Source organism: Marmota marmota, unplaced genomic scaffold (genome assembly GCF_001458135.2).
Source record: "Marmota marmota marmota unplaced genomic scaffold, marMar, whole genome shotgun sequence".
In the NCBI taxonomy this organism is placed as follows: Eukaryota; Metazoa; Chordata; class Mammalia; order Rodentia; family Sciuridae; genus Marmota; species Marmota marmota.
Genome location: NW_026000001.1, coordinates 2,212,939 through 2,239,387, shown reverse-complemented (window position 1 = coordinate 2,239,387; position 26,449 = coordinate 2,212,939). Strand labels below are relative to the sequence as shown.

At 37.7% G+C, this 26,449-nt stretch overlaps 1 protein-coding gene across 8 annotated transcripts in view; it reads right to left on the bottom strand.

Annotated features, from left to right (window-relative positions):
- The window catches only part of Ppp6r3 (protein phosphatase 6 regulatory subunit 3), a 142,836-nt gene that overhangs the window by 109,552 nt on the left and 6,835 nt on the right, over positions 1-26,449 (bottom strand). For 2 of the 8 annotated variants that reach the window (XM_048807810.1, XM_048807793.1), the window contains exons 2-4: positions 23,688-23,741; positions 22,482-22,566; positions 1,909-2,061 (exon numbers count right to left, since the gene is read on the bottom strand). Coding sequence is in view for 3 of the 8 variants with exons in the window: in XM_048807786.1 (XP_048663743.1) it covers positions 22,482-22,502 (21 nt within the window). In the remaining 5 variants the exon portion in view is untranslated. Of the gene's footprint in view, positions 1-1,908; positions 2,062-9,693; positions 9,777-13,605; positions 13,703-22,481; positions 22,567-23,687; positions 23,742-24,644; positions 24,724-26,449 lie in introns of those variants that run through there. The other 6 variants (XM_048807788.1, XM_048807787.1, XM_048807794.1 and 3 more) reach the window with 5 other exon arrangements.

Below are 26,449 nucleotides of genomic sequence, written 5' to 3'. Positions count from 1 at the left end.
TATTAATAGATCTATATTATAGAAAATTGAACAATTATATTTTGAATCTCATCATTTAAAAAGCCTGTGAACATTTCCCCTCCTGTTATATAAATACCTTCATAATATTACCTCCCTCCCCTTTTTGGTCCTGCAAACCCTATAATACTTACCATTTAGCCCTCTACAACATGTTGGTCCACACCTCTAATGCTGTTCTACTTTAGGAATCCTTCTTAACCACTTGGCACTGACTCTAGTACTTTTGGAAACAGCTAGGTGATTCTCTTAAGAAAAGTGCCCTCATCCTAGGAGGGGGAAAAAATGCTGATGCACAGAGATGAGTGAAAGGAGAAAAAGGAAGAATATTAAAAGTAAGGAATTGTTCTAAAAGCTGCCAAAGCTAAGGACCTCTGTCAGCAAAGAAAATCAAAATAAAAAAGGAGGGAGACAGGGAGTAAAAAATTCTCAAAAGTATTATCCTGAGAAACGTCTTTGAAATTTTAGATCTTACTATCAAATTGTCAGTGATTCCTATTATGTAAAAAGTACCAGAGATATAAAGTAGAATTTAAAACTCCTTGCTGTCAAAGTACTTAAAATCTAGTTAAAACCAATCTTAAAATAATTTAAGATGCTCTAAGAGTTCACAAAGGAGTATCATAAAAGACCTGGAACAATTCAGAAAGACTTGACCAAAAAAAAAAAGGGGGGGGGAAACTGATCTGAGGGCCAGGTCTCAGAGTGTCACTATATGAACACACCAGAGCTTGCCAAGGTTGAGCAGGACCATTTTGTTTTGTTTTTCTAAAATATTTACTTTGTAGTTGTAGTTGGACACAATACCTTTATCTTATTTATTTTTATGTGGTGCTGAGGATCAAACCCAGGGCCTCGCACTTGCTAGGTGAACACTCTACCGCTGAGTTGCAATCCCAGCCCTGAGCAGGACCATTTTGTGAGGGGCAGGGAGGTCATACACAAAGTGGCATTCTTCATGCCTAGGAAAAAAAACTCACGTAGGGATTAGAAGCAGAGACCTGTTACAGCAAAAAAAAAAAAAAAGAAAAAAAAAAAAAAAAACTACAGGATCTCCTAAGGTAATAAAAATAAAGCCTGACGTAGCTTCAGAATAGTGGAAATCGACAGAAAGAACAGTTGCAGGAGTCCCCAGTAGGGCAGAACTATCAGGGCTTGCTAAGTAACTGATCATCAGGAAGAAAAAGAAGCAGTAAGAAATGACTAAAACTTGCAAGGCTTGGAACTAGCAGTTCTGAAAGGCGGGGGCTTCAATGTTTGTGTCCATCTCCTTGAGATGCAACAGTCTTGATGAAGCTGGATTAAGTATGTTTGCATGACCCCACAAAGGGCTCTCTACTGTATGACTTCCTGTTAAATGCCAACTGAGCCAAATGTCAAATATGCAAAGATCATCTCTAACAAAAAGTTAAGTTCCAATAAAGTTTCAAAGTGGCAGCAATTAGGATCCAAATGGACACAGGTACTGGCTAGAAACCAAAAGTCCTTTGGCTGGTATACAAGAAAACACACACACACACACACACACACACACACACACACCCCCGAGTGAGATGACCTGGCAGCAGTGTGGCCTGGGTCTCAGATCTCTACCAGCACTCTCTTCACATGCTTCTTCAGCTTGTCAGACCTGGCTGCTCCTAACTTCATACTCAGCTCAAACCCTCCTGGCATCCGGAATCCCTTGAATTCTGTAGATTCCTAGATTTATCAAAGCAAACCACAGAGGCTGCTGTTTAACTTCTAAAACACCACAGAACTGTAATGTACACAGCTTTCAAACAGACTGCCCTAGACCTGGTTCATCTAGGTTCCAGGGTCTCCTGGAGAATACTGCTTTCCTTGTTATAATTTATGGAAGAAAACTCCTAATGATCTTAATGGTCTTACCTTTTCAAACCAAGGTTAAAAATTAAAAGAAAAGTTTTCTCTTCTGTGGCTCCTTGCCCATTACAGGTTTTCCTGGCGACAGCTGTCTTCCAATTTACCGCATTAGCAGGGTAGCAGGAATAAAGTGGGATACGGTATGAAACAGAAGCGCTCCTATTAAAAAAAAAAAAAAAGAAGAAGAAGAGGAGGAAGCAGCAGCAGCAGCAGATAACCACATATGTTCTCTTTTGGTCTGATGATAACTGCCAATAAAAGACACTGGCTCAGGGTTTTGATTCCCATAGAACTATACTTCAGAGAATTAAAAGGTTGTACTTAATTGAAATTTTTCTATGTGAACAAAGGAAAAAGGTTCTGTCATCTTCCTACCCAGGCTTTCAGCCCACACTGAGCAATAACCCAGAACTAAGTACAGATACTATGGCAGCACTATCAATAAGTGAAGAAGAAAACACATACCCTTATCTTTATTTTATGAAAACATTAGTGACATTCTTATCCCACATAAGGTTGGCTATGAAGTCACCATACTTTAAAACAATAAAACAGAGTTTAAAAGAATTTTCCTTTACATGTCCCCCAACTAATATAACAATTACATCTTTTATCAGGAGTAGAACATTAAGGTCATTGTCTAGCTGTAGACAAATCCATTCTCAATCAACCAAATACTACACAGAGAGGGAATATAAATTATTTTACAAGGCATTTCATATACAACTTAGCATTACAGAAAGATTCAAACTGTGAAAACTATATTCATTAGAAGTCCTCTAAGATGAAGTCTATAAGGCAACTTGAAAAATGCTGTTCATCTAATGCCTTTCTTCCATAAAACTTACACTACATTCTCATCTAAACTCCAAACTTCCTCTCAAGGTAAGCAGAAACAATGCTAAATACTTGTTAAGACAAACAAAATGAACTAACAAAACCAAAAACAAACATAGGTGAAAACGAAAAGAAGTATATTTAATTCTAAAAATAAAAAATTTTAGCCAGATGTGATAGCTTCAACTCAGGAAGCTGAAGCAGGAGTATCTCAAGTTTAAGGCCAACCTCAGTAACTTAGCAAGACCCTGTCTGAAAAAAGCACTGGGGATATAGCTCAGTGGTAAAGCACCCTTGGGTTCAACCCCACCAATACCAACAACCAACCAACCAATCAACCAAACCAACCATTTTACCAGTTATGTGATTTTTAAACATACATTTGGAAAAGCAAAGTTGAATTTCTGGAAAATAGAATTTCTGTTTAAAATCCTAAGAAAATATCTACTATGCACTGATGGAGCCCTCAGACAACAAATTTACAGTAGGATAAACACTGTACTATTGCGTGGTATAACTCTATGGAAGAGTGCCACCCTAGCAAGTGAAAGATCCTGGGTTCTGATCCCAGTCTCACCATCCCAAAACAAACAAGACCATTACTGTCATAGGTAATTCATGATAGTCATTCTGTGTTAGGGTTCTAGATCCCTTTAAGAATCTGGTAAAGTTATGTACTTCCCAAAATGCCCACACGCACAAAGTTTGGTGTTTAAATTTGCATGGTTCCAGGACCTTCAAAGAGCCAATTTGCAATCATTTCTTACACTGCTCACAACCATCCACATTGCCCACTTGCAGGCTGATCCAATCACAGGCTCCTAGCAGAGTGTTGTCAGCACTGTGGTCCACACTCCCAGAGATGGCAAAAGAAAACCCAGCTATCAAACTCTTCCCTTCCATTGTGAATCCAGGGCTGACCTATGCTAAGACATAATCTACTCTTCTGGAAAAGGGGTCTGTAAATTGCTCATAATTTATTCACTTAGACTAATAAAGGAAACACTAGGTCTACATCATTCATGCTAAGAAACTGCTCAATCTAAAATGTAAAAGTATGCAAATGCATAATAGGGACCCCTGGGTAAAGAATGAATAAAGAGCTTATATAAGGTCTAAACTCTAGCAAAGGACTGTTTCTGTCATTTGGTTGTTTGCTTGTTTTCTTTTCTTAAAGGCATAATCCACAGAGACTAGGAGAAGACAAAAAAATTGGAGGGGACCTAGAAAGTAAAAGAAATAGTACTGACGAAAGTTATTTAGTGGTTTCTTAAATCTCACCCTCTCCTGACTTCCCACACCAGCAGAGGAACACAGGCTGAAAGACCATTCTCCAAACTGGGAGATCCCTGCCCAGCTGGGAGTGGGCCTGCCACGTGTGAACCACAGAGCAAAGGCTTAGACATGGTCCCGTGGCACCAAACCCAAGGTGTCAATGCTGTCACGGTTAAGCCAGTGAGCCTCACCCAAGAATGGAGCTTCCAATCAGCCACTCAAAAAGCCTCTTGACCTAGATGTGTCACTGAAGTCACTGCCCTAACTCCCGTACCTCCCGCCCACCCAGACATCTGAGGGTGACTGCAGCCATTGCAGCCCCTTGCTTTCACTCACTCACTCACACACACTCCTTCATCTCAGCTGTGGGCTGAACCCAGACTCTGCATCCCCAGCAGGTGCTTTGTCACTGAGCTATGCCGTCAAATGCCCTTTACCCTCACAGCCTCCAAAGTCTATTTCCCAAGAGCAGGGTATTCTCTCACATAGCTACTGAGGCCACAAAATCAGGAATTTAATGGGATTTAACATGTAGATTGTTGAATAGGGACTACACAGTCCATAGTCCTCTGGCCTATACTGATGCCACAGCTCTTTCCTTCCTCCTCTCACACAATTCTTCAGCAATTCTCTCTGTCATTTCACTAGCATCTGTAAAGAATAAAGGTTATGCATTTCTCACAGGAACACTATAGAAACCAAGCTTTGTTTCCATACCACCCATTACAAGTGGTAATTTTGACCACTTGGTAAGTTATTTGCCAGATTTCTTCACTTTAAAGTAAGCATTTTTCCTTAGTTAAGTGTTCTGTAGGAAGACACTTACAGACTGTGTTCTTAGAACATTCATCCAGTAGTTTTATTCCTCCTGGCAACAAAAACCACAACAACATGAAGGGGCACTTGCAGTCTACTGCTCCTTCTGCATGTACTGGGTGTCATTCGAACTTCAGAAAGCTGCTTTCCTAACTCCCCACTTTCTTTCTTTCCTGACTTCAGTATCAGTATGCATTCAAAGATTCTTATTTATTATATTAGCATCGTTATTTGTTGCCCCAGATTTGGCTTGTGGGAGCCCTTTCAAGCAGGCTCATGTGTGCTATTCATACTTCGCTAGCACTTTCTTATTTCCTCTCATAACAACATGTTCCGGATTCCTTCTGTACATTCTCTGCCACAGCTTTGAAATCAGCCATTTCTCCAAGGAGTTCCAGTTCCTTTAATAGAGGATGTTACATAGAAATGAAGAACCAACAGCTAAGTATGCCCACAAAAGCAGGAACTGTCAACTTTTTCAACCCAGGTGTTGTCACTTTTTCTGCCATTTTTATAGCAGATAACACCGAGAAAGAATGTCAATACCAATAATTCAACTCTGTTGTGTATCCTTGACTTTCAAACATGAACAAAAACCAAGGATTACATACACCTCCAGAAAGCTTCTATCATGAAAAGCAACAAAACAAACAGAAAATTGGAAGAAAAAAGTAATTCATGAGAGAACAAAAAAATAATATTTGATACCCTTAGACAGATATAGAGGATACTATTTAAAAGGGTAAAAAGACGAAAGAGCCCTAGAAATTTTAAAAATTTCACAGAAAAAATTAAGAATTGAACCAAAAGATTGGAAGATAAAAAAGAGAACAGAAAAACAGATCAGAGGAAAATTGAAGAAATAATTCCCCAAAGTTCCTGAAACAGACTCACACCGAAACATCCCCCATGAAATTTCTGACCCAAGGCATAAAGAAGAGACCGGGTCTTCCCAAAAGAAGAAAAAAAAAATCTGAAGATTTCTCAAAAACAAAATAGAACAAAGATAATGAAGGTACAGGGGTGAAGCTCAGTGGTGGTGCTTGCCTAAGGCCTTGGGGTTCCATCCTCAACACCAAAAAAAAAAAGAAGAAAAATAATAAGTGTCTGCAAGGATGTGCAAAAAAAAAAAAATCAGAAACCTTGTGTGCTGTTGGTAGAAATGTAAAATAAAAATGAAACACCTACTGTGGAAAGCAGTATGTTGATTGCTTAAAGAATTAAAGATAGAATTACCAAACAAAAATTTTGCTATATGACCTAGCAATTCCATTTCTGATTCTATCCTCAAAAAGAACTGAAAGCAGGATCTCAAAAGATATTTGTGCACCTATGTTCACACTGCATTATTCACAATAGCTAAACATGGGAGCAACCCAAGCATGTGTTAGCACAGGACAAGTGCTTTTCAATTCTAGTATTAGTTACTATCCTTACTCAGTTTAGGAAAAAAGGCAGTAATGATCTGCTCTCTATGCTATTATGTAAGTTTTAATATAAACCCCAAAATATCCCGGCTAGTACAAATTCAAAGAAAGCCACAGCTACCATATATGAGAACACATTTTCTCCTTATGTCATATGTCACATATAACTACAAATGAACACTCAGTTAAAGACAGAGATGGACCAAAGCAAGGAACCCTACTTCTTACTAGCATCAGGAATCCCTAAGCCAGACTATCCTGATCAGTGTCATCTTAATGTGGATCCCAACCATCCCATGCTACAAGTGTCCTCATACGTGTTCTTGAAAACACTCAAGTCTTAAAAGACCAAAGATAACAGGGAGGGAAGATAATCCATCTTTATGAAGGCCTGGTCACCATTTTGTCTTCAATGCCTAGCGCACTGTAAATTTAAAATAAAATAAAATAAATTTAAACATTTTTAATTGTAGATGGACATAACTACAGAAATATAAAAAAAAAAAAAATGAAGGTGTTATCAGTGGACCTTTATTTTTCTATTTATTTATATGTGGTGCTGAAAAATGATCCCAGAGCCTTACATATGCTAGGCAAGTACTCTGCCGCAGAGCTAGAAACCCAGCCCCAATACCTTTATTTATTTATTTTTACATGATTCTGAGGATCCAACCCAGTGCTGCACACATACTAGGTAAATGTCCTAGCACTGAGCTACAACCCCAGCCCTCATCCACAAAATTTTGAATATAAAAATCATCAAAAATGATTTGCACAGCTGGACATATTGGTGAACCCCTGTAATATCAGCACTTGAGAGCGGAGGCAGGACGATTACAAGTTTGAGGCCAGCCTGGACAACTTAGTGAGACTGTCATAAAACAAAATTTAAAAGGGCTGGGGGTATGGTTCACCGCTTGCTTAGCATGTGAGACCCTGGATTCAATCCCCAATACTGCAAAACTAAAATTTTTAAAAATTGTACAAACATCCATATTTGGGAGATACAACCTAGACAAATTAAACCTCCATGTCTTCAGCAGAATCTTCCAACAAAATAAAATTGGTAACACTATAAGCCAATTTTAGAAACACCAACAAAAAGCCCAGGAGAACATGGCGGCACACGTCTGTGATCCCAGCTATTCCCAAAACAACAGGATGGCAAATTCAAAGTCATTCTCTGCAATTTAGCAAGACTCCATTTCAAAATAAAAGTAAAAAAGGGCTGGATATATAGCTCAGTGGTAACAAGCTCCTGGATTCAATCCCTAGTACTACCAAAAATAAAAATGAAAATAAAAAGTGGGGGCTTGGGGGAAGAAACATCAAGACAAGAATGCCAAGGTTTCTAAACCATTCATCAAAAACCACCATATCAAATCAGTGGGAGGGAAGACGAAAGTAAAAGGGAAGAGAATGGAGAATAAAATTGATCAAATTATGTTATGTGCATGTATAAATTTGGCATAATGAATCACACTATTATATACAATTATAATGCACCGTAATTTTTTAAATCATCAGACCAAGAATGTAAAAATACTTCTGTATAAAGTTCAGAACATCCAAGGTAAATCCATACTGCCACATTCTGAAGGTAATGTCCTATATGTAAAGTACTCTAAGGGCGGACTTTGGCACCTGGTTTGTTGTTCAATTTTATTTTGTTGGACTGTCTGGCTATGCACCCTAATGGACACTCCAATTACTGCAGGCATACTTGAAGATCTAAACTGGTATTAAAATGGAGCCAAGTTGCGGCTCAGCAATAAAGCGCTCGCCTAGTACATGTGAAGCCCTGGATTTGATCCTAAGCACCACATAAAAATAAATAAAATAAAATAAAGATATTGTGTCCAACTAAACTAAAAAAATGTTTTTTAAAAAATGGAGCCAAGTCATAAACAGAAAAATTAGCATCCAAAGTAAAAGCCCAGAGAACCACCTGTGCCTGCTCTAACAACAATGGGCAAGGGTACACAGCATGATACAAATGACAACACACCTTCAATCACCAAGCTATATATGTTGGTTCAGCTGAGGTACACACTCAAATTTTATTTGAGGTGAAAGCTGAAACTTTTATAATCCAGAGAACAATAGTCAAGAAAGACACCAAAACATCGTATACGGCATCTTGGCAACCAAGTGATCAGAGATAAAAGTAGAGAGACTGTTGGGAGTGGGATGGTGACAGAGGGTATAAAGCCTCAATTAGATAGGGGGGTCACATTTCCTTCTTTGAAATAGCATATGCCATAGTGAACACAATAAACGGTAACTTACATTTAAAAATCACTGTTTCAAATATTCTCAAACACAAAAAGTACTAAGTGTTGAGAAGATGAATATATTAGTTAATGTGCTTAATTACTCCACAGCATATTACTAAATCATAACATCACTTTGTATCCATAAACATATACAATTATAATTTATCAGTGGACCTTTGTTTTTCTATTTATTTGTCAATTGATAGCTAAATAACATTAAAATTTTCATATGTCCTTAAAAAAAAATGGGTGAAACATTGACAAAGAGAGATCCAAGTCAAAACAAGCTATATTAACATCACAAACTCAAGAGTTCAGTTTTTGCTCCTGGTTTTGAACATGATCTTTGACAATTTAGCCATAATCATATGCCTTGGTATGTACCATTAACATTCTGAAATTCTCAAGAGATACACACACACACAAATAATTACTCTAGACTTGAACTGTCTAATTCAGTACCTAGTCACCACGCCACACACAGTAAATGAGCACCTCAAAGGTGAGGTGAAGTAAGGCTAAGGAACTGAATTTTAAAATTGGTTTATTTTTAACTATTTACATTAAATAGCCACACTGATAGCTCATATAAAATACATAATCTACTATTTAAAATACAAAGTCTACTATTCATCACTGCTCTGACTCATATAAAAACTAAACACCGGGCGGGGTACAATGGCACACGCCTGTAATCCCAGTGGCTTGGGAGGCTGAGGCAGGAGGATCGCAAATTCAAAGCCAGCCTCAGTAAAAGCGAGGCACTAAGCAACTCAGTGAGACCCTGTCTCTTAAAAAATATATATACACTAGGGCTGGGGATGTGGCTCAATGGTCGAGTGTCCTCAAGTTCAATCCCTGGTAAACCATGCCCCCCCGCCAAAAAAAAAACTAAGCACAAAATAAATGTTTACGTTGTATAATCCCAGACAAGTAAGTTCACATCTCTAGAGGCCTCAATTTTTCTAAAAAAAATAATAATAATAATAATAAATAAAGTTCAACTATACCTCCACAATTCTGAATGAACTAGTGTATTATATAAAGTAATAATCTTCACTGTAAGAGTGGCGGTGTAATTAAAACCACATTTCCTTAAAATGATTGTAGGTACCTTAACCTGACAATATAAAGATATCATCCCTCCACACATCACCCACCTTAATGGTGAGTAGATACTGAATTAGATAGTTCAGTCAATATGTGTGTGGCAAGTCATCTCTCTCTGAACTTGTTTTCTTACCTGTAAAATGGGAGATTTAAACCAAATGATTACTTAACACATGCAAATCTTAAGATTATTCATTCTTACAGATCTAAGAAGTAAAAAACTACAAAGGAAACCAGAATAATCAAAGAAATAAAGAAAAAAATTAATCCATCAACACTATAGCCTCAAATTCTTAAGTTAATCAAAATCTGAACAGTGGAAAGTTCCAATGATACAGAATTTAAAGTTGTAGAATATCAATGTACTCTGTTGGGAAACTGGTTTGGTCTATTTGGATGTGCCTAGTTTTCTTTCTTCTTCCTTTTTTTTTGCTTTAGTCCACACATAAATACACTGCTATCTTTAAAGAAGACCAAATTGCACAAAGGTCAGCAGAGCCAGAATCCTGTGCAAGTTCTCATTCAACTGTATGAGAACTTACAGCTCACAGAGGTCTGAGTTGTTCCTTCCCCCCCCCCCGCCCACAGTGAGCTGATGGATAAAGTCTGCCCCAGACAGGATAATCCCCATTGCAACATCCAGGTTCTCAAATAGCATCAGACACTTGCTTACTTCATCATTGAGTCAAACCAAGCAAAACCTGATGCTCTCTTGATGTGGCTATAGATTCAGTAAGATAAAGCCCGTAGCTATTCCACATCCCCCTTTCCTGTACTGTGTAACTGATACATATATACAACAACAGAATCCCCTGAAAACCATCTTAACAAGTACCTGAGAAAGGAATGTGGACCAATGATTTATGTACAAAGTGCTAAAAGGTAGAAGGGTCAAGGAAAAACGACTAACATGCTTAACACACCTCATTTCAAAGACACACTACTTCAGAGCTTCTGTGGCCTATATCAGACCCACCAGAATGCTTCTCAATCTTTAAAACAGGGGAGGGGAATCCCACCCTCAAAAAACTTGATTTATAGCATGATAGAAAAGACTCCAAAAATCATTTTGCAAAGAAGATATGTTTTACATTGCCTGTACTTTCCTTTGTTTTACTGCTGGCTAAACCAGGCCACCACTGACAACCATTCACTTTTTAATTTTCACTATTATAAAAAATGCCAGAGTTCCCAGAAGCAGAATCACTGGATAAGAGGATATGCACTTCTCATGAGTTGCATGAGGCCAATCGGCTCTCCATGGAGGGCACACAAGCCACATTCCCATCAGCAATATGCAAACACCTGGTCCCACACCCACAGCAATGACATCTTGCTTTACTCCTATGGGTGAGGTCAGGCATCGTCCACGAGTTTGAGGGCCACTTCACTTTTCTGCCAACTGTGCTTATGCCCTTTGTCCACTTTTCTACTAGACTGGTCTTCTCAATGATTTGTAGTGGTTACTTAAAAATAAGAAAATGAGCTCTTTGTCTGACAGCATTCCCGCTTCAGCTCACTACAATCTGGACCTTTCTATACCATCAACTCAAAACAGCCCTTTCAAGTCACTAATGACCTTCAGATGGGGCTAAATCCAAATGAAACTCTTCTGTCTTCATCTTAACCTCACTCACAGCAGGATTCAATGCAGTCCTCTCTAGATTCTCCTTATTAACATCACCCTGGCTGGCTCCTCTGAACAGCCACTCTCTTGGTTTCTCTCTGACCACTTCTCAGTCTCCTTGCCTGGAGGGTCCCTCTTCTCCTCTCCACAACTGATAATGTAGGGACTGTGAATATTTCCTGCAGACTCCCTAAAGCTGACCAGGATATGGCCAATCCCTAGGATTCTCTTCCAAGTTGGCTGGGAGTAAATTCACATCATTTACTCACAGTTTCCCCAGCAAATAAAACAAACTTTGGGGAGACTAAAAACATGTTTTTTTTTTAAGTAAATGAAGCTATTTCTATGAGTTTTATACACACACACACACACACACACACACCTCTATGAACACAACTGAGATCCAAATTTATCAAGCTAGTAGTTTGAAGTCTCTGCACTTCACTCACAGGTACCCAATTACTAGAGGCTTTCCCCTTCAATGTCACACAAGCATATCATTTTTAATATCACCAAAGAGAACCTAGGCTCCCATCACATATTGTCCACCCAACTAAACCTTTCCTTCAACAAGTTTTCCCCATCTCAGGAAAAGGAACACCCCAAGTATGAAAGACAGTCTGGAGAGCAGCCCTGGTTCCTCTTTGCCCTACCAGTCCAACTCATCAAAACTTCACCTTCCTCTTATCTCTGTTCTCCTGTCATTCCCTCCAAGCCATTTTCTACTTGGGTGCTTAATCAGACAGCAATAGTGATGATGACAACATTCTGATCTACTGTGGCAGTCACATAAGGCTTCTGAGCACTTGAAACCTGACTAATTTGAATTGAGATGTGCTATAAATATAAAACATGCAGTGTATTTCAAAGACTAAGAAAGACAGTGAAAATGTCTCATTAATTTCTTCATATTGATTACATGCTGAAATGACATTTTGGGTATATTGGAATAAACAATATATATAAAATTAAAATTACTTTTTACCCTCTATTTTTTTCACGTGACTACTAGAAAATTTAAGATTATGTATGCAGCTTGTATTATCTCTACTGACACTGCCCTAAGCATTTCACTGCAGCCTTCACCAGCATCTTGTCCACCTTCGTTAACCAGGTATGACCAAAGCACAGAAAGCACTGCGCCTGGCAATGGGTGGGCACCTAGATGTTTGCTAACTGAAGTAAAGGCCAAAAGTTGATGTCATTTATATATACTCACATAAAAGCAAAACACTAAAAATTTAATTAAGTTGAATAATACTTTTAATACAAAACTGGAATTAAGAAAACATTTGGATATACATACCCTTAAAGAAATAACATCTGCTTCTTTAATGTTCATGCTAAACACCCTGTCTTTAATTTTTCTAAATTTTCATCACAGAATTGGATAGACAGACATTGAGAACACCTAGAAATCTAAGATGGCCGGAAAAGAACTTAAAAAAATATTGAATCATCAATCCTTAAAACACTGATCATCAACTCCAAACAGCAGTATGAGGTCATCAACTCTAAACAGATGACAAACAGGCAAAGTTTGTTGTTTAGCTGACAAGACTTGGACCACGCCAGGTCCAGGCAGGAAGATCTCTTGAGTCCAGGAATGTGACACCAGCCTGGACAACACAGTAAGTGTTCATCTTAAAAGAAAAAGGAAGAAGAGACCCTGCTGACTAGGCCTTGCACCACTTTAAACAACCAAAGAGGGCATACCTCACTCAAAATGACAAGTTTTAGTGTTCTCCCTACAGAAAATGCACTGACACGTGGCCTTGAAAAGGGACCAGAAACAATGTGGAAACTGCATTCCAAAATGAAGGAGCCGGCATCTTAAGTATAGACCAACTCAGATCTAAATGAATTTCAATGTGATTTAGATTGGAAGCCCTTAAAAACTTTCAGTTTGGCTACACATTCCATCTCTGGAGCAAGATCACAACCAAAGAAGCAACATCAGTTTAAGAAATCTCCTCAAGTAGTGTCCAGTGGCGCACACCTGCAATACCAGCTGCTCAGAAGGCTGAGGCAAGAGGATCACAAGTTGGAGGCCAGCCTGGGCAACTTAGTGAGAACCTGTCTCAATAAAAAATAAAAAGGGCTAAGGTGTAGCTAAGTGGTTCAGGTCTCAGTACAGGAGGGAGGGAGGAAGAAAGGAGGGATGGAGGACAAACTGACTTTCTCAAGACCCAACTATTAGTATACAAGAAACAGAGGTCAAAGAACACTGTGGAAACAGAACAGTCAAGGTTTCCATAAACAGATAGTAAGGAGCAGGGCAAGAATGGGGAAACTACAGATTTTTAAAAAATGGGTCGGATGTGATGGTGCATACCTGTAATCCCAGCAGCTGGGGAGGCTGAGACAGGAGGATCACAAATTCAAAGCCAGCCTCAGCAATGTCGAGGTGCTAAGCAATTCAGATCCTGTCTCTAAATAAAAACAAAACAGGGTTGGGAATGTGGCTCACTAGTCGAGTACCCCCGAGTTCAATCCCTGGTACCACACCCCCCCCCCAAAAAAAAACTTTTCAAATAAAAAGTGGGTAGACCTTATTTGGATGCTAATTTGCCTAAATTAGAAATCTGATGTTTGAGACTACTGTGAATTTCAACTCTTACTAGGTATTGAACAATATAAAACTGTATAAAACAATATAAAACTGGCTGAAACAGCTACTAAAAGAAAAACTGGAGTAATTTTTCTCATCATAGATATCAAAAGGTGTTAAAATCTATACAACCTTTTTTCTTTCTTTTTTTTACCAGGGACTGAACCTGGGTGCTCTTAACCACCAAGACACATCCCCAGACCTTTTTATTTTTTGTTTTGAGATAGGGTCTTGCTAAGTTGCTAAGGCTGGCTCTGAACTTGTGGTCCTTCTTCCTCAGCCTCCTGTGGCTCTATACAACCTTTGACACATTAATTCTTCTACTCTGAGTCCATATTAAGGTGCTTACCTTGAGTATAAGGTCACATATAACAACATCCAGAGTTTTTAACAGAAAATCAGAGAAAAGTCTATGGAGAACACAGGATACTATGGGGAGCGTAACAGAGCAAACAATCCAGGTCACTCATGAACACCTGCACCTCAGTATCTCATAATAAGTAACAACAACAATGACTGTATCTGAAGTTATTTATGCAAAGAAACAAAGCCAATTGAAAATGACCTCAAAACTCTTAGAAGAAGGTCTGGGGTTGTGGCTCAGTAGTAGTGTGTTTGCCAAGCATCTGTGAGGCACTGGGTTCGATCCTCAGCACTGCGTATAAATAAATGTTAAAATAAAGTTCCATCAACATCTAAAAAATATATTTAAAAATAAAAAAAACTCCTAGAAGAAAACATGAACTAAAATTGCAGCTTTGGATTTGGCAAAGCCTCCTTAAATATGACACCAAAACACAAGAGACAAAAGAAAAACAATGCATAAATGTTTATTAAGTTATACTGTTTTTTGCTTCAATGACATCAACAAGAATTGAAAAGATGCCCCGCACAGTGGTACATGCCTGTAATCCCAGCAACTCAGGAGACTGAGGCAGGAGGATTCTAAGTTTGAGGCCAACCTCAGCAACCTAGGAAGGTCCTAAGCAACTTAGTGAGATCCTACCTCAAAATAAAAAATTAAAAAGACTGGAGATGTACCTTAGTGGTAAGCACCCCTCCAGTAACCAAAAAGGGGGGGGGGGGGGAAGGTGAGACAACTCAGGGTGGAGAAAATACTTACAAATCACACAACTGATAAAAATTAGTGCACAAAGTATTAAAAGAAACTCTTGCAACCCAACAATAAATACAACCCAGTTTTTTAAATGGGCAAATAATTTAAGTAGACATTCCTCCAAAGAAAAACAGTCAATAAGTATAACAAAAAAAAAGATCCTCAATCACTAGCCCTCAGGGAAATACAAATCAAAAACCACAATGACAACACTTCAGACGCTATTATCAAAAGACACACAATAACAAGTGTTGGTACATTATGGAGAGAATGAATCTTCAACAGCAGCTGGGAATGTAAAATGGTGCAGCTACTCCAGAGAACAATCTGGTATTTTCACAAAAGGTTAAATAGAGCTACCATGACTAAACAATTCCAATCATTCATATATGTATATACTCAAGAGAAATGAAGACATATGATGACAGGAACTTTGTACACGAATGTTCATACCAGCACTATTCATAAAAGCTAAAAAAATCACAAATATCCACCAACTGATGAATGAATAAACAAAAGGCAAGGTTTCCATACAATGGGTATTATTTGGCACCAGAAAAAAAAAGAGTGAAAGAGAGAGAAATAGAAGATGTACTAATACATGCTACCACACAGATAAATCTTAAAAATATTGATAGTGTTAACAGGCTAGTCACAAACGACCACACACTACATGATTCCATTATATGAAATGTCCAGAACAAATATGTAAAACACAAAGTAGCCGGGTGCAATGGCTCACACCTGTAATCCCAGCGGCTTAGAAGATAGCGAGCTCAAAGCCACCCTCACCAAAAGCGAGGCACAAAGCAACTCATGGGACCCTGTGAGCTGGGAATATGGCTCAGTGGTCAAGTGCCCTTGAGTCCAATCCCCCTTGCTCAAAAACAAAAAAGTATATTAGTGGTTACCTCTAGGGCTGGGGAGACAGAGAGAAATAGGAGTGTAAAGAGTACAAGGTTTCTTTTCAGAATAATGAAAACATTTTAGGATGGGGGCTGGAGTTGTAGCTCAGCTGTAAGGCACCAGTGAGGTGCTGGGTTCAATCATCAACAACACATAAAAAGAAGTAAAGGTATTGTGTACATACACAAGTTGAAAAAAAAATCGGAAAAAAAAAATAAAACATTCTAGGAGACTGGAAACAGTTGCACAAATCTGTGAATATACTAAGAAACATCAAATTGTATGCTTTGAGCAGGTGAACTCTATAGCATGTGTATTATTTCTCAATAAAAGGATGATACAATCTATATTTACAAAGAAGCTAAGAAATGTTTGTTTCTTAAGGACTTCAGCAACTGAACTTCGCTTTACCAAATGAAGTCACACATTTTCATTGGAACTTCACAATAATCATGTAAGTTCTTTTTTTTTTTTGGTGGGGGGGGCAACAATCTGAGTTACAGAGATATTAACTGACCCAGATATCAGAAGAAATGGCTGTGTCAGGACTCTGAAATGGCACACTCCTTTCTCCATAGTGGTGCCTCCCAAAATGTTAAAAGTAAACCCTATACCACAGATGGAGCTACAAAACAGCTACTACTATTTACAGGGGACCTCATATGTGCCAGCCAGTTCTTTAACATTTTTGTATCTGGCACTTTCCAGGCACTTAAACATTTGTTGAATAAATCTGATTTATCTCCTGTAATAGTTGAAAACACCAAGTCTAAGAAATCAACTAATTAAACCATTATTACATGGCAACAAACTTTTCTCATAAAAAATTTGTTTGAGAGGTCTTGTGAAATGTACACACAAGAGGGGAGTGATGATAAAGTACAGGAATGAAAATGAAGCCCTTTCAAAACCCCAGAGGGTCAGTTTTAGTGCCCAGTGGGAACAATGAAATAGTTGAAACTTGGCAACAGTCCAATGATCTGAACACAGCACTCTTCCAAGGAGAAACCAAGTGAAAGCCAACACCTGAAAATGTTTAGCATTTCACTAATTATTCATTAGTAGTCTTAGTGAAAAATCCACAGGTATTAATATCCAGGGATTTAGCAAACAAACCACAAAGAGTTAAAAAACTAATTAATATTGAGAGGGAAGTATGGGACCACGGTACATTCATCTACTGCTGATACACTGTACATACACGGTACATGGGTAGAAGTTTTTAAAAAAGCAGTATGATACACAAGATTTAAAAATAAAAATACCTCATGGTGTTTAAAAAGAAATTTATCAAAAAAGAAACTGGGGGGCTGGGGTTGCAGCTCAGCGGTAGAGCACCCACCTAGCATTTGTGAGGCGCTGGGTTCAATCTTCAGCACAACATAAAAATAAATAAAGGTATTGTGTCCAGCTACAAAATATATATTAAAAAAAAATGTTTTACAAAGGATAAGTACTAATGGATATACGTCCATAATCCATGTATGATGAACTATGTATGAACATTACGTGAACTATTAGATAATCTTCATAATAACTCTTACCATGCAAGAGAGGATACTGAAACTAAGAGATCAAAAAACTAGTGTTTAGCAGCACTTAACACTACTTTACTAGGGTCGTAACTGACTGGGAATAGAATGAGCATGGGTGGAAACACTTAGTAAGCACTCAAACTGAGAAGAGAGAAGAACATCAGGGCTCACGACAGATGTGAGCATCGTAGGTACACATGTGCAGTTGGGCCTTGAAAGCAGAGCTCTGCCAAGGGGTAGTGTGGAAAATAAGAAAAGCTAAAGAACAAAATGCAAAAGGGGCCTGGAACAAAATTAAAGAGGAGAAGTCAAAAATGGTAGGCAGGAAAATATAGCATCACAGAACTTGGAAATTAGACAAAGAAAACTCTTTCCTGGATTTTGCTACTAGAAATATTTAAGCAACCAATAGTGCTTTGAATACTTTTGTACATCAAAAAGATGCACTTATGTGGAAAAATTGGCACCCCAATGCATCGGGAAAGTGAAGTAGACCAGTTGTTACAGAAAAAGTTTGACAATTCCTCAAAAAGGGGGAAAAAGATTGCAATATAATCTAGCTATTTCACTTATGGGGATATACCCCCCAAAAGGGATATGTGCATATCCATGTTCACAGCAATCTTTCCCTGCTACCCAAAAGACAGAAGCACTGTAGTTTCATCGATGGATGAATGGGTCAGCGCGAGCACACACACACACAATGGAATATAATTGAAACTTAAAAAGGGAAGCTATTCTGGCATATGCTGCAACATGGAGCAAACACTAAAGACATGCTTGAAGCCAGTCACAAAGGACAAATACTGCATGATTCCATTTACATGAGGTACTTAAAATAGTCAGATTCCTAAACAGACTGAATGGTGGTTGCCAGCAACTGGGTGGAAAGGGCAATGAGGAGTCAGTGTTCACTGGGTATGGAGCTTCAGTTTGGGAAGATGAAAACCCTCCTGGAGTTGGGTGGCAGTACAGTGTGAATGTACTTAATGCCAATGAGCTGCATACTCTTCCAGTAGTTAACATGGAACTTCTGGTTTCCAGTCCACAACTTAAAAGCTTGGAAGTCACCACTCCCTCTTAGCAATAAGTAAAAAGCTGAGCAAGCTAAAAGCCAACAACTCTTAGCTCTGTCAAAAAAAAAAAACAAAAAAAAACCTGAGGTAAAAAGGCTATTTATGGCCCACCTCACCATACTGGAGAGACAGTAAGGCAGATCTGGAGCATCACACCCTACCAGAGGAGGAAAGGTAAGAAAACAAGAACTATAATTAACTGCTGGAGGCTATAATGAATTGTGTGCACAACTTAGGGTTAAAAACTCCAGGGGAGACCCAGTGACAGAAGGTCCCCGTGCTTTTACCTCCAGGAGAAAGGTCACCTTTTGCTTTTGGCAGGGAAAGGGGAAAAGGAAACAGTATGGAATATGGTTCTAGAGCACCAGAGCATTTTGTTTTTAACAAGACCTGTTCTCAAGAAAATGATTTTGTAGCTGTGAATAAGAACAGTGGTGCATACCTGTAGTCCCAGCTACTTAGGTGGCTGAGGTAGGAAGATCAGGAGCCCAGGAGTTCAAGGGCAGCCTGAGCAACATGGCAAGGCGTCATCTCAAGGGGGGAATGGGAAGGGGGAAAGGAAAGGAAGGGAAGGGAAGAGAAAAAAGAGCAGAGCAGGGCATGGGAATACATGCCTGTAATCTAGGAGACTTGAGAGGCTGAGAGAGAACGATCACAAATTCGAGAGCAGACTCAGCAACTCAGCAAAACCCTATTTCAAAATGAAAAGTAAAAAGGGGTTGGGGATAGAACTCTGTGGTAGAGCACCTCTGGGTTAAATTATCAGTACTGAAAGAAAGAATGAAAACTATTTTACCAGAGCCTAACAGACATGGCAGGGTACGGGGGCAGATTTAATGCTGGCTGAGTTCACAGACCAGGGCCACTGGCTGACCAACAGACTAAGAACTAGTCACAACCTTATAGAATACTTACAGACCCCACTGGTTACACTACTAAAGGTCTATTTAGCACAGGTCCTTTTACCAAAAGCATTGGGTTCGCCCTCCAATGAAAACCTAGAAGGCATACTATAGGGCAAAAACCACAGTATAAAAAAATTGAGAAAGCATCAGAACCAGAGTCACAGATGGCAGGAATGGTGGAAATATCACACAAGAAGTTTCTTAATACCAAGACTAATGTGATAAAGGCTTTAGTACAAAAACTTAAGACAACACATTAAAAACAGAAGGATACTGTAAAAGCAGAGATAACAAGTCCATGAAAAAACACTGACAGGAATGAAGAATGCCTTCAACAGGCTCAATTAGGAGACTGGACTAGATTCAGCTGAAGAAGGAATTTAACATTGAAGATATGACTATTAATTTTCAAAACTGCAAAGCAAAGAGGAAAAATGGCTGGGGGTGGGGACCAAACAAAATACTCAAGAACTGAGGAATGACTACAAAATCTGTTAACACATCCATGAGGTGGTGCCCGGACAGAAAGGGTGGGGGGAGAGAAAAAGAAGCAATATTTGAACCAAAAATGACTAAGAAAATTCCCCAAATTAATGTCAAGACACCAAATCTTAGGTCCAGGGAACTCAAGAGAACAAATTATGCCAAAAATTAGACCTAGGCATATCATAGCCAAGAGTCAGAAAATTAAAGAAAAACTCTTGAAAGAAGCCCAAAAAAGGGTGCTAGGGGTCAGGCAGCACACCTTATCAATAGAGGAACATAGTAAGAATTATATACTTCTTAGAAACCATGCAAGCAAGAGAATGGAGAAAAATATTTAAAGGGTTGTGAGAAAACCAACAACAAAACCACCAACTTATACACTGCAAAATTACTGTTCAAATTGTAGGAGGAATAAAGACTTCCTAGACAGAAAAAAAAAATCAAGAAAATATATTGAAAAAAGTACTTCAGAGAAGGAAATTATATAGGTCATAAACCTGATTCTACATATTAAAAAAAGAAGAGCACTGGACAATGAACCAGGTTTAAAAAAATTTTTTTCAGGGGCTGCGGTTGTGGCTCAGTGGTAGAATGCTCACCTAGAATGTGTGAGGCACTGGGTTTGAACTTCAGTACCATATAAAAAATAAATAAATAAGTTAAAGGTATTGTGTCCAATAACAACTAAAAGAAACAAACAAAAAATAAAACAAAATCTTTTCATTTCTTATTCTTAATTGATAGCAGGTAAATTTGTCCAAAGTAAAAGTAACAACAATATCCTCAATTATGTGTGCTTTGGTATTAATGTTTATTTATGAAATGAGCAACAAAGATGGTTAAAGAAAGAGGAAGAACCAGGAATATTATATATTTGTACTACCATTACAAAAAGAAAAAAAGTTTAATTTATATGTTAGGAAAGCAGAGAAAATGGAATCAAAATGATTGATTGAATCACAAAAGACAGAAAAATTGTGAACAAAAACAGGAACAAAAAACAAGGGCATGGGATTGCAAATTGGTGCAACCATTTTGGAAAGCAGTATGGAGATTCCTCAGAAAACTTGGAATGGAATCACCATCTGACCCAGCTATTCCATTCCCTGGTTTATACCCAAAGGACTTAAAATCAGCAAACTACAATTACATGGCCACATCAATGTTTATAGCAGCTCAATTCACAATAGCTAAACTATGGAACCAACCTAGGTGCCCTTCAACAGATGAATGGATAAAGAATATGTAGTACATATACACAATGGAATATTACTCAGCCTTAAATATTACTCAGCCTTAAAGCCATAAAGAAATTATGGCATTTGCAGGTAAATCAATGGAACTAGAGAACATCATACTAAGTGAAATAAGCCAAACCCCCAAAAAACCAAAGGCCAAATGTTTTTGAATAAGTGGATGCTGATCCATGGGGGATGGGTGGTGGTGGTGAAGGAACTTTGGATTGTGCAGAGGGGAGTGAGGGGAGGGGTGGGGCTGTGGGATGGGAAGGACCGCAGAATGAGACAGACCTTATTACTCTATAAATATATATGATTACACTCCTGGTGTGACTCGGCACCATGTTCAGCCAGAGGAATGAGAAGTTGTGCTCCATTTGTGTACAATGTGTCAAAATGCATTCTACTGTCATGTATAACTAATCAGAACGAATTTTAAAAAAAAAAACCATATGCTTAAAGTGGTTAAAACAGCAAATTTGTGCACATTTTACCAAAATAAAAAATGCATTAATGAAAATAAAAATTAATAAAAACAAGGGCAAAAAAACAAAAACATAAATTGATATGGTAGATGTTTCCTAATTATATTAATAACTATATTAAATGTCAGTGGTCTAAGTACATTAAGCAAGAGAGAGTAGATTTAAAAAAAAAAGCTACAAGAAATCCACTCCAAATATAAAGATGCACACAGATTAAAAGTAAAGTGATAGAGGGCTAGGTTGTAGCTCAGCGGTTGAACGCTCGCCCTGGGTTCAATCCTTAGCACCACATAATAAATAAAATAAAGTATTGTGTCTAACTACAACTAAAAAATAATTAAAAAAAAAAAAAGTAAAGTGATAGAGAAAAATAACCCATGCTAACACTAGTCAAAAGAGCAGAGCAGCTATATTAATTTCAGATAGAGCAGATTTTAGAGCAGGAAAAGTTTTCTGCGCTAAAAAAGAAAAAAAAAAGTACTACATAACAATAAAGGGATGAATACTTAAAGAAAACAACAATCCTTAATGTGCATGTAACTATCGGTGTCAAAATACATGAGGAAGGCCAGTCAGGATGGCACAGGCCTGTTTTAATCCCACCTACTCAGGAGGCCATGGTAGAAGGATCACAAATTCAAAGCCAATCTGGACAACTCAGTGGGACCCTATCTCAAAATAAAATAAAAAGGGACACAGGGGAGCTCAGTGGTAAGTGCTTGAATTTTCTATTAGAGTTAGAGACTTCAACATCCCTCTATCAGAAATGGGCAAATCCTGCAGGTAAAAAAAATCAGTAAGGCTAATTAAACTCAACACCATTAATTAACTGGATACAATGGTCTCACCCACCACCAACAGGTAGATCAGCATATTCTTCTCAAACTCTCATGGAATGTTCACCAAGATAGATGTCATTCTGGGCCATAAAACGTACCTTGACAAATTTAAAATAGAAATCATACAATGTTCTCTCAGACCACAATTAAACCAAACTAGAAATCAAAAACAGATAAATGGGGAAATCCCTAAATTCATGAAGATTAAGTAATAACATACTCTATATAACATGGTTCAAAAAAAAAGAGAAAAACATTTTGAACTAAATGATAATAAAAATACAACTTTTCAAAACCCATGTGATGCAACCAAAGCTTAGCTAGAAATTTACAGCACTGAATGCACATATTAGAAAATAAAAATCTAAAATCAATATTCTATGATTCTACCTTAAGAAATTAGAAAAAGTCCATCAAATTAATTCCAAAGTAAAAACAAGGAATAATAATTAGGGCAGAAGTCAATAAAATTAAAAATAGGAAATTAATGGAGGAAAAAAAAAAAAATCAACAAAACCAAAGGGTTTTTTTTTGTTTTGTTTTGTTTTGTTTTTTTAAGACAATAAAACTGATAGGTTTCTAGCCAGGCTAACCAAGGGAAAAAATTACTAACATCAGAAATGAAAGACAGGATAATCACTACATTTCCCATGGACATTAAAGGAACAGTAAGAGGCTGAGCATGTAACTCAGTGCTACTGTATGTAAGTCTCTAGGTAAAAAAAAAAAGAAGAAGAAGAAGAAGAAAGAAGAAAGAAAATTGAAAGGAAAATAAAGAAATAACTACTCTATGCTCAAAATTTTAATAACCTAGATGAAATAAAATAATTCCTTAAAAGAGACAATCTGCCAAAACTTAAATAAATAAGACACAATAGCCTACATTTATTTTTGAAAATTGAGTCAGTAATTAATGAACTTCAAAACAACAAAAAGTACCTGGCCCAAATGGGTTTACCAGTGAATCCAACAAAATTTTTAAGGAAAAAAATTATACCAATTCTCTACAGTCTCTTTCAGAAGATGGAAAAAAGCATAGAGAATACTCTCATTCTATGAAACCAGCATTATCACAATACTAAAATCAGAGAAAGATATTACAAGAAAAGTACAAATCAATCTCTCTCATGAACATAGATGCAAAAATCCTCAACAAAATATTAGGAAATCAAATTCAACAATGTATAAAAAGAATTACATACCACAACCAATTACTTACCTCAGCTCTCTTTAACATCTGAAAATCAATTAATTTAATCCATCCATCAACAGGCTAGAGAAGAAAAAAAAAATCACATGATCCTATCAATAGATGCAGAAAAAGCATATGACAAAACCCACTAAACATTTACAATAAAAACTCAGAAAACTAAGAATAGAGGGGCTGAGAATATAGCTTAGTAGCAGAATGCTAGCATGCAGGAGGCCCTTGTTGTGATCCCCAGCAACAAGAACAGCAAATAGACAAGGAAGAGGAGAAATAATTAAGAAAACTAGGAATAGAAGGGAGCTTCCTCAACCTGATAAATAATACCTACAAAAATCTATAGGTAACATCACAATTAATGGTCAGAAACTTGAAGCTTTTCCATTAGGATCAATAATGGGACAAAGGAAATACCTTCTTAACATCCCTTTTCAACACTGTACTCTAAGTCCTAACTAATGCAATAGGACAAGAAAAGAAAATTAAAACTATACAGCTTGGGAAGAAAGAAATAAAACTTTGTTCACAAGTAAGATGATCATCTACGTACAAAATCCAAAAGAAAGAAATAAAACTTTGTTCACAGGTAAGATGATAATCTACGTAAAAAATCCAAAAGAATGTAGACACACAACATCCTGCACTAAAAAGTGACTATACCAAGTTTGCAAGATACAAAGTTAATATACAAAGGTCCTATATACAACAATTAAGATGGAACTTGAAATTTAAAAAACACATTACAGCCAAGTACCATGGCACATGCCTACAGTCCTAGCTAAATGGGAGCTGAGGTATGAGAATTATCTGAGCCCAGGAGTTCCAAGCGGGTATGGAATTTCTGGGCAACACAAGGACACCCTGTTTCAATAAAACAACAAAATTATTATTTACATTAGCATACCCCCAAATGAAACACTTAAGTATAAAACTAACAAAATAGCCAGGAGCGGTGGTGGAATTACACACCTGTAATTCCAGCGGCTTGGAAGGCTGAGGCAGGAGGATCGTGAGTTCAAAGACAGCCTCAGCAACTTAGCAAGACATTTAGCCTCTCAGTGAGACCTTGTCTCTAAATAAAATATAAAATAGAGATGGGGATGTAGCTCAGTGGCCGCGTGCCCAAGTTCAATCCCTGGTACCCAAAAGTAAAATAATAAATAAGTATAAATAAAACTAAAATAAATAGTAAAACATGTACAAGATAAATATAAGGAAAACTATAAAACTCTGATAAAAGATATCAAAGGAACTAAACAACTAGAGAGACATAACATTCATGGATAGGAAGGTTTATCTCTATATAATTCAATGCAATCCTGATAAAAATATGATGCATTTCATGAACAGTTAAATACAAAGAATTCTGAAAACAAAACAGTAAGAAAATGAATAACCCAACTGAAAACCAGCAAAAGACACAGATACTTTCACCAAAGGAGATACACTGATGGAAATGAAATAAGCATACAAAAACATGTTCAACACATTATTAGGAAACTGAAAATTAAAATACTAAGATACTGCTACACATCTATTAAAACTGTCAAAATAAACTACCAAGTGCTGACAACAATGTGAAGCAACAAGAATTCTCACTCAGCACTGGTGGGAATTCAAAATGGTACAGACTTTTTGGAAACTTGCACACTGATTATTTAAAGCATCTTTATCCACAACATGGAAGCAACCAAGATGTCCTTCAGTTAACTAAGTGAAAAAATTTTAGCACACCCAGATAATGTATTATTATTCAATGCTAAAAAGAAAGAAATTATGCCGGGCACAGTGGCACACACCAGTAATCCAAGCAGCTCAGGAGGCTAAGACAGGAGGATCTTGAGTTCAAAGCCAGCCTCAGCAACGGTGAGGTGAGGCACTAAGCAACTCAGTGAAACCCTGTCTCTAAATAAAATATAAAATAGGGCTGGGGATGTGGTTCAGTGGTTGAGTGCCCAAGTTCAATCCCGAGTATCTGCCCCCTGCCCCCCCCCCAAAAAAAGGGAAATAAGAAACAGAAATAATTATCAAGCCATGAAAAGGCGGCATAGACCTATAATCTCAGCTCCTGGGGAGGCTGAGGCATGAAAATCACAAGTTCTAGAACAGCAAGACCCTCCCTCAAAATAAAATAAAAATGCCTAGGGATGTAGTTCAGTGGTATAATGCCCCTGGGTTCAAGTCCCAGTACCACCAAAAAAAAAAAAAAAAGAAAGAAAGAAAGAAAAGAAAATCTAAATGCATATTACTAAATGAAAAAAGCCAACCTGAAAAAAATTCCTACATGACATTATGGAAAAGGCAAAATATAAAGATGGTACAAAGGTCAATAAATGCTAGAGGTTGGAAGGAAGGATGAACTTATTGGAGCAGAGGATTTCTAGGGCAGAGAAACTATGCTGTGTGATACTATAATGTACTACAATGGTGAATACATGTCATTACATATTTGTAAAAATCCACTCTTGAGTGATCCTGTAATACCAGCAACTCTGGAGGTTGAGGCAGGAGTATTGAAAGTCTGAGGTCAGGCTGGGCAACTTAGGGAGACCCTATTTTAAAATAAAAAAGACTGGGGCCAGGCACAGTGGTGCACAACACCTGTAGACCTAGCAGCTCAGGAGACTTGAGACAGGAAAATCTTGAGTTCAAAGCCAGCCTCAGCAATTCAGTGAGGCCCTCAGCAACTCAGCAAGACCCTATCTCTAAATAAAATACCAAAAAAAGGGGGGTGGGGGCTGAGGAAGCCAGGCGCAGAAGTAATCCCAGCAGCT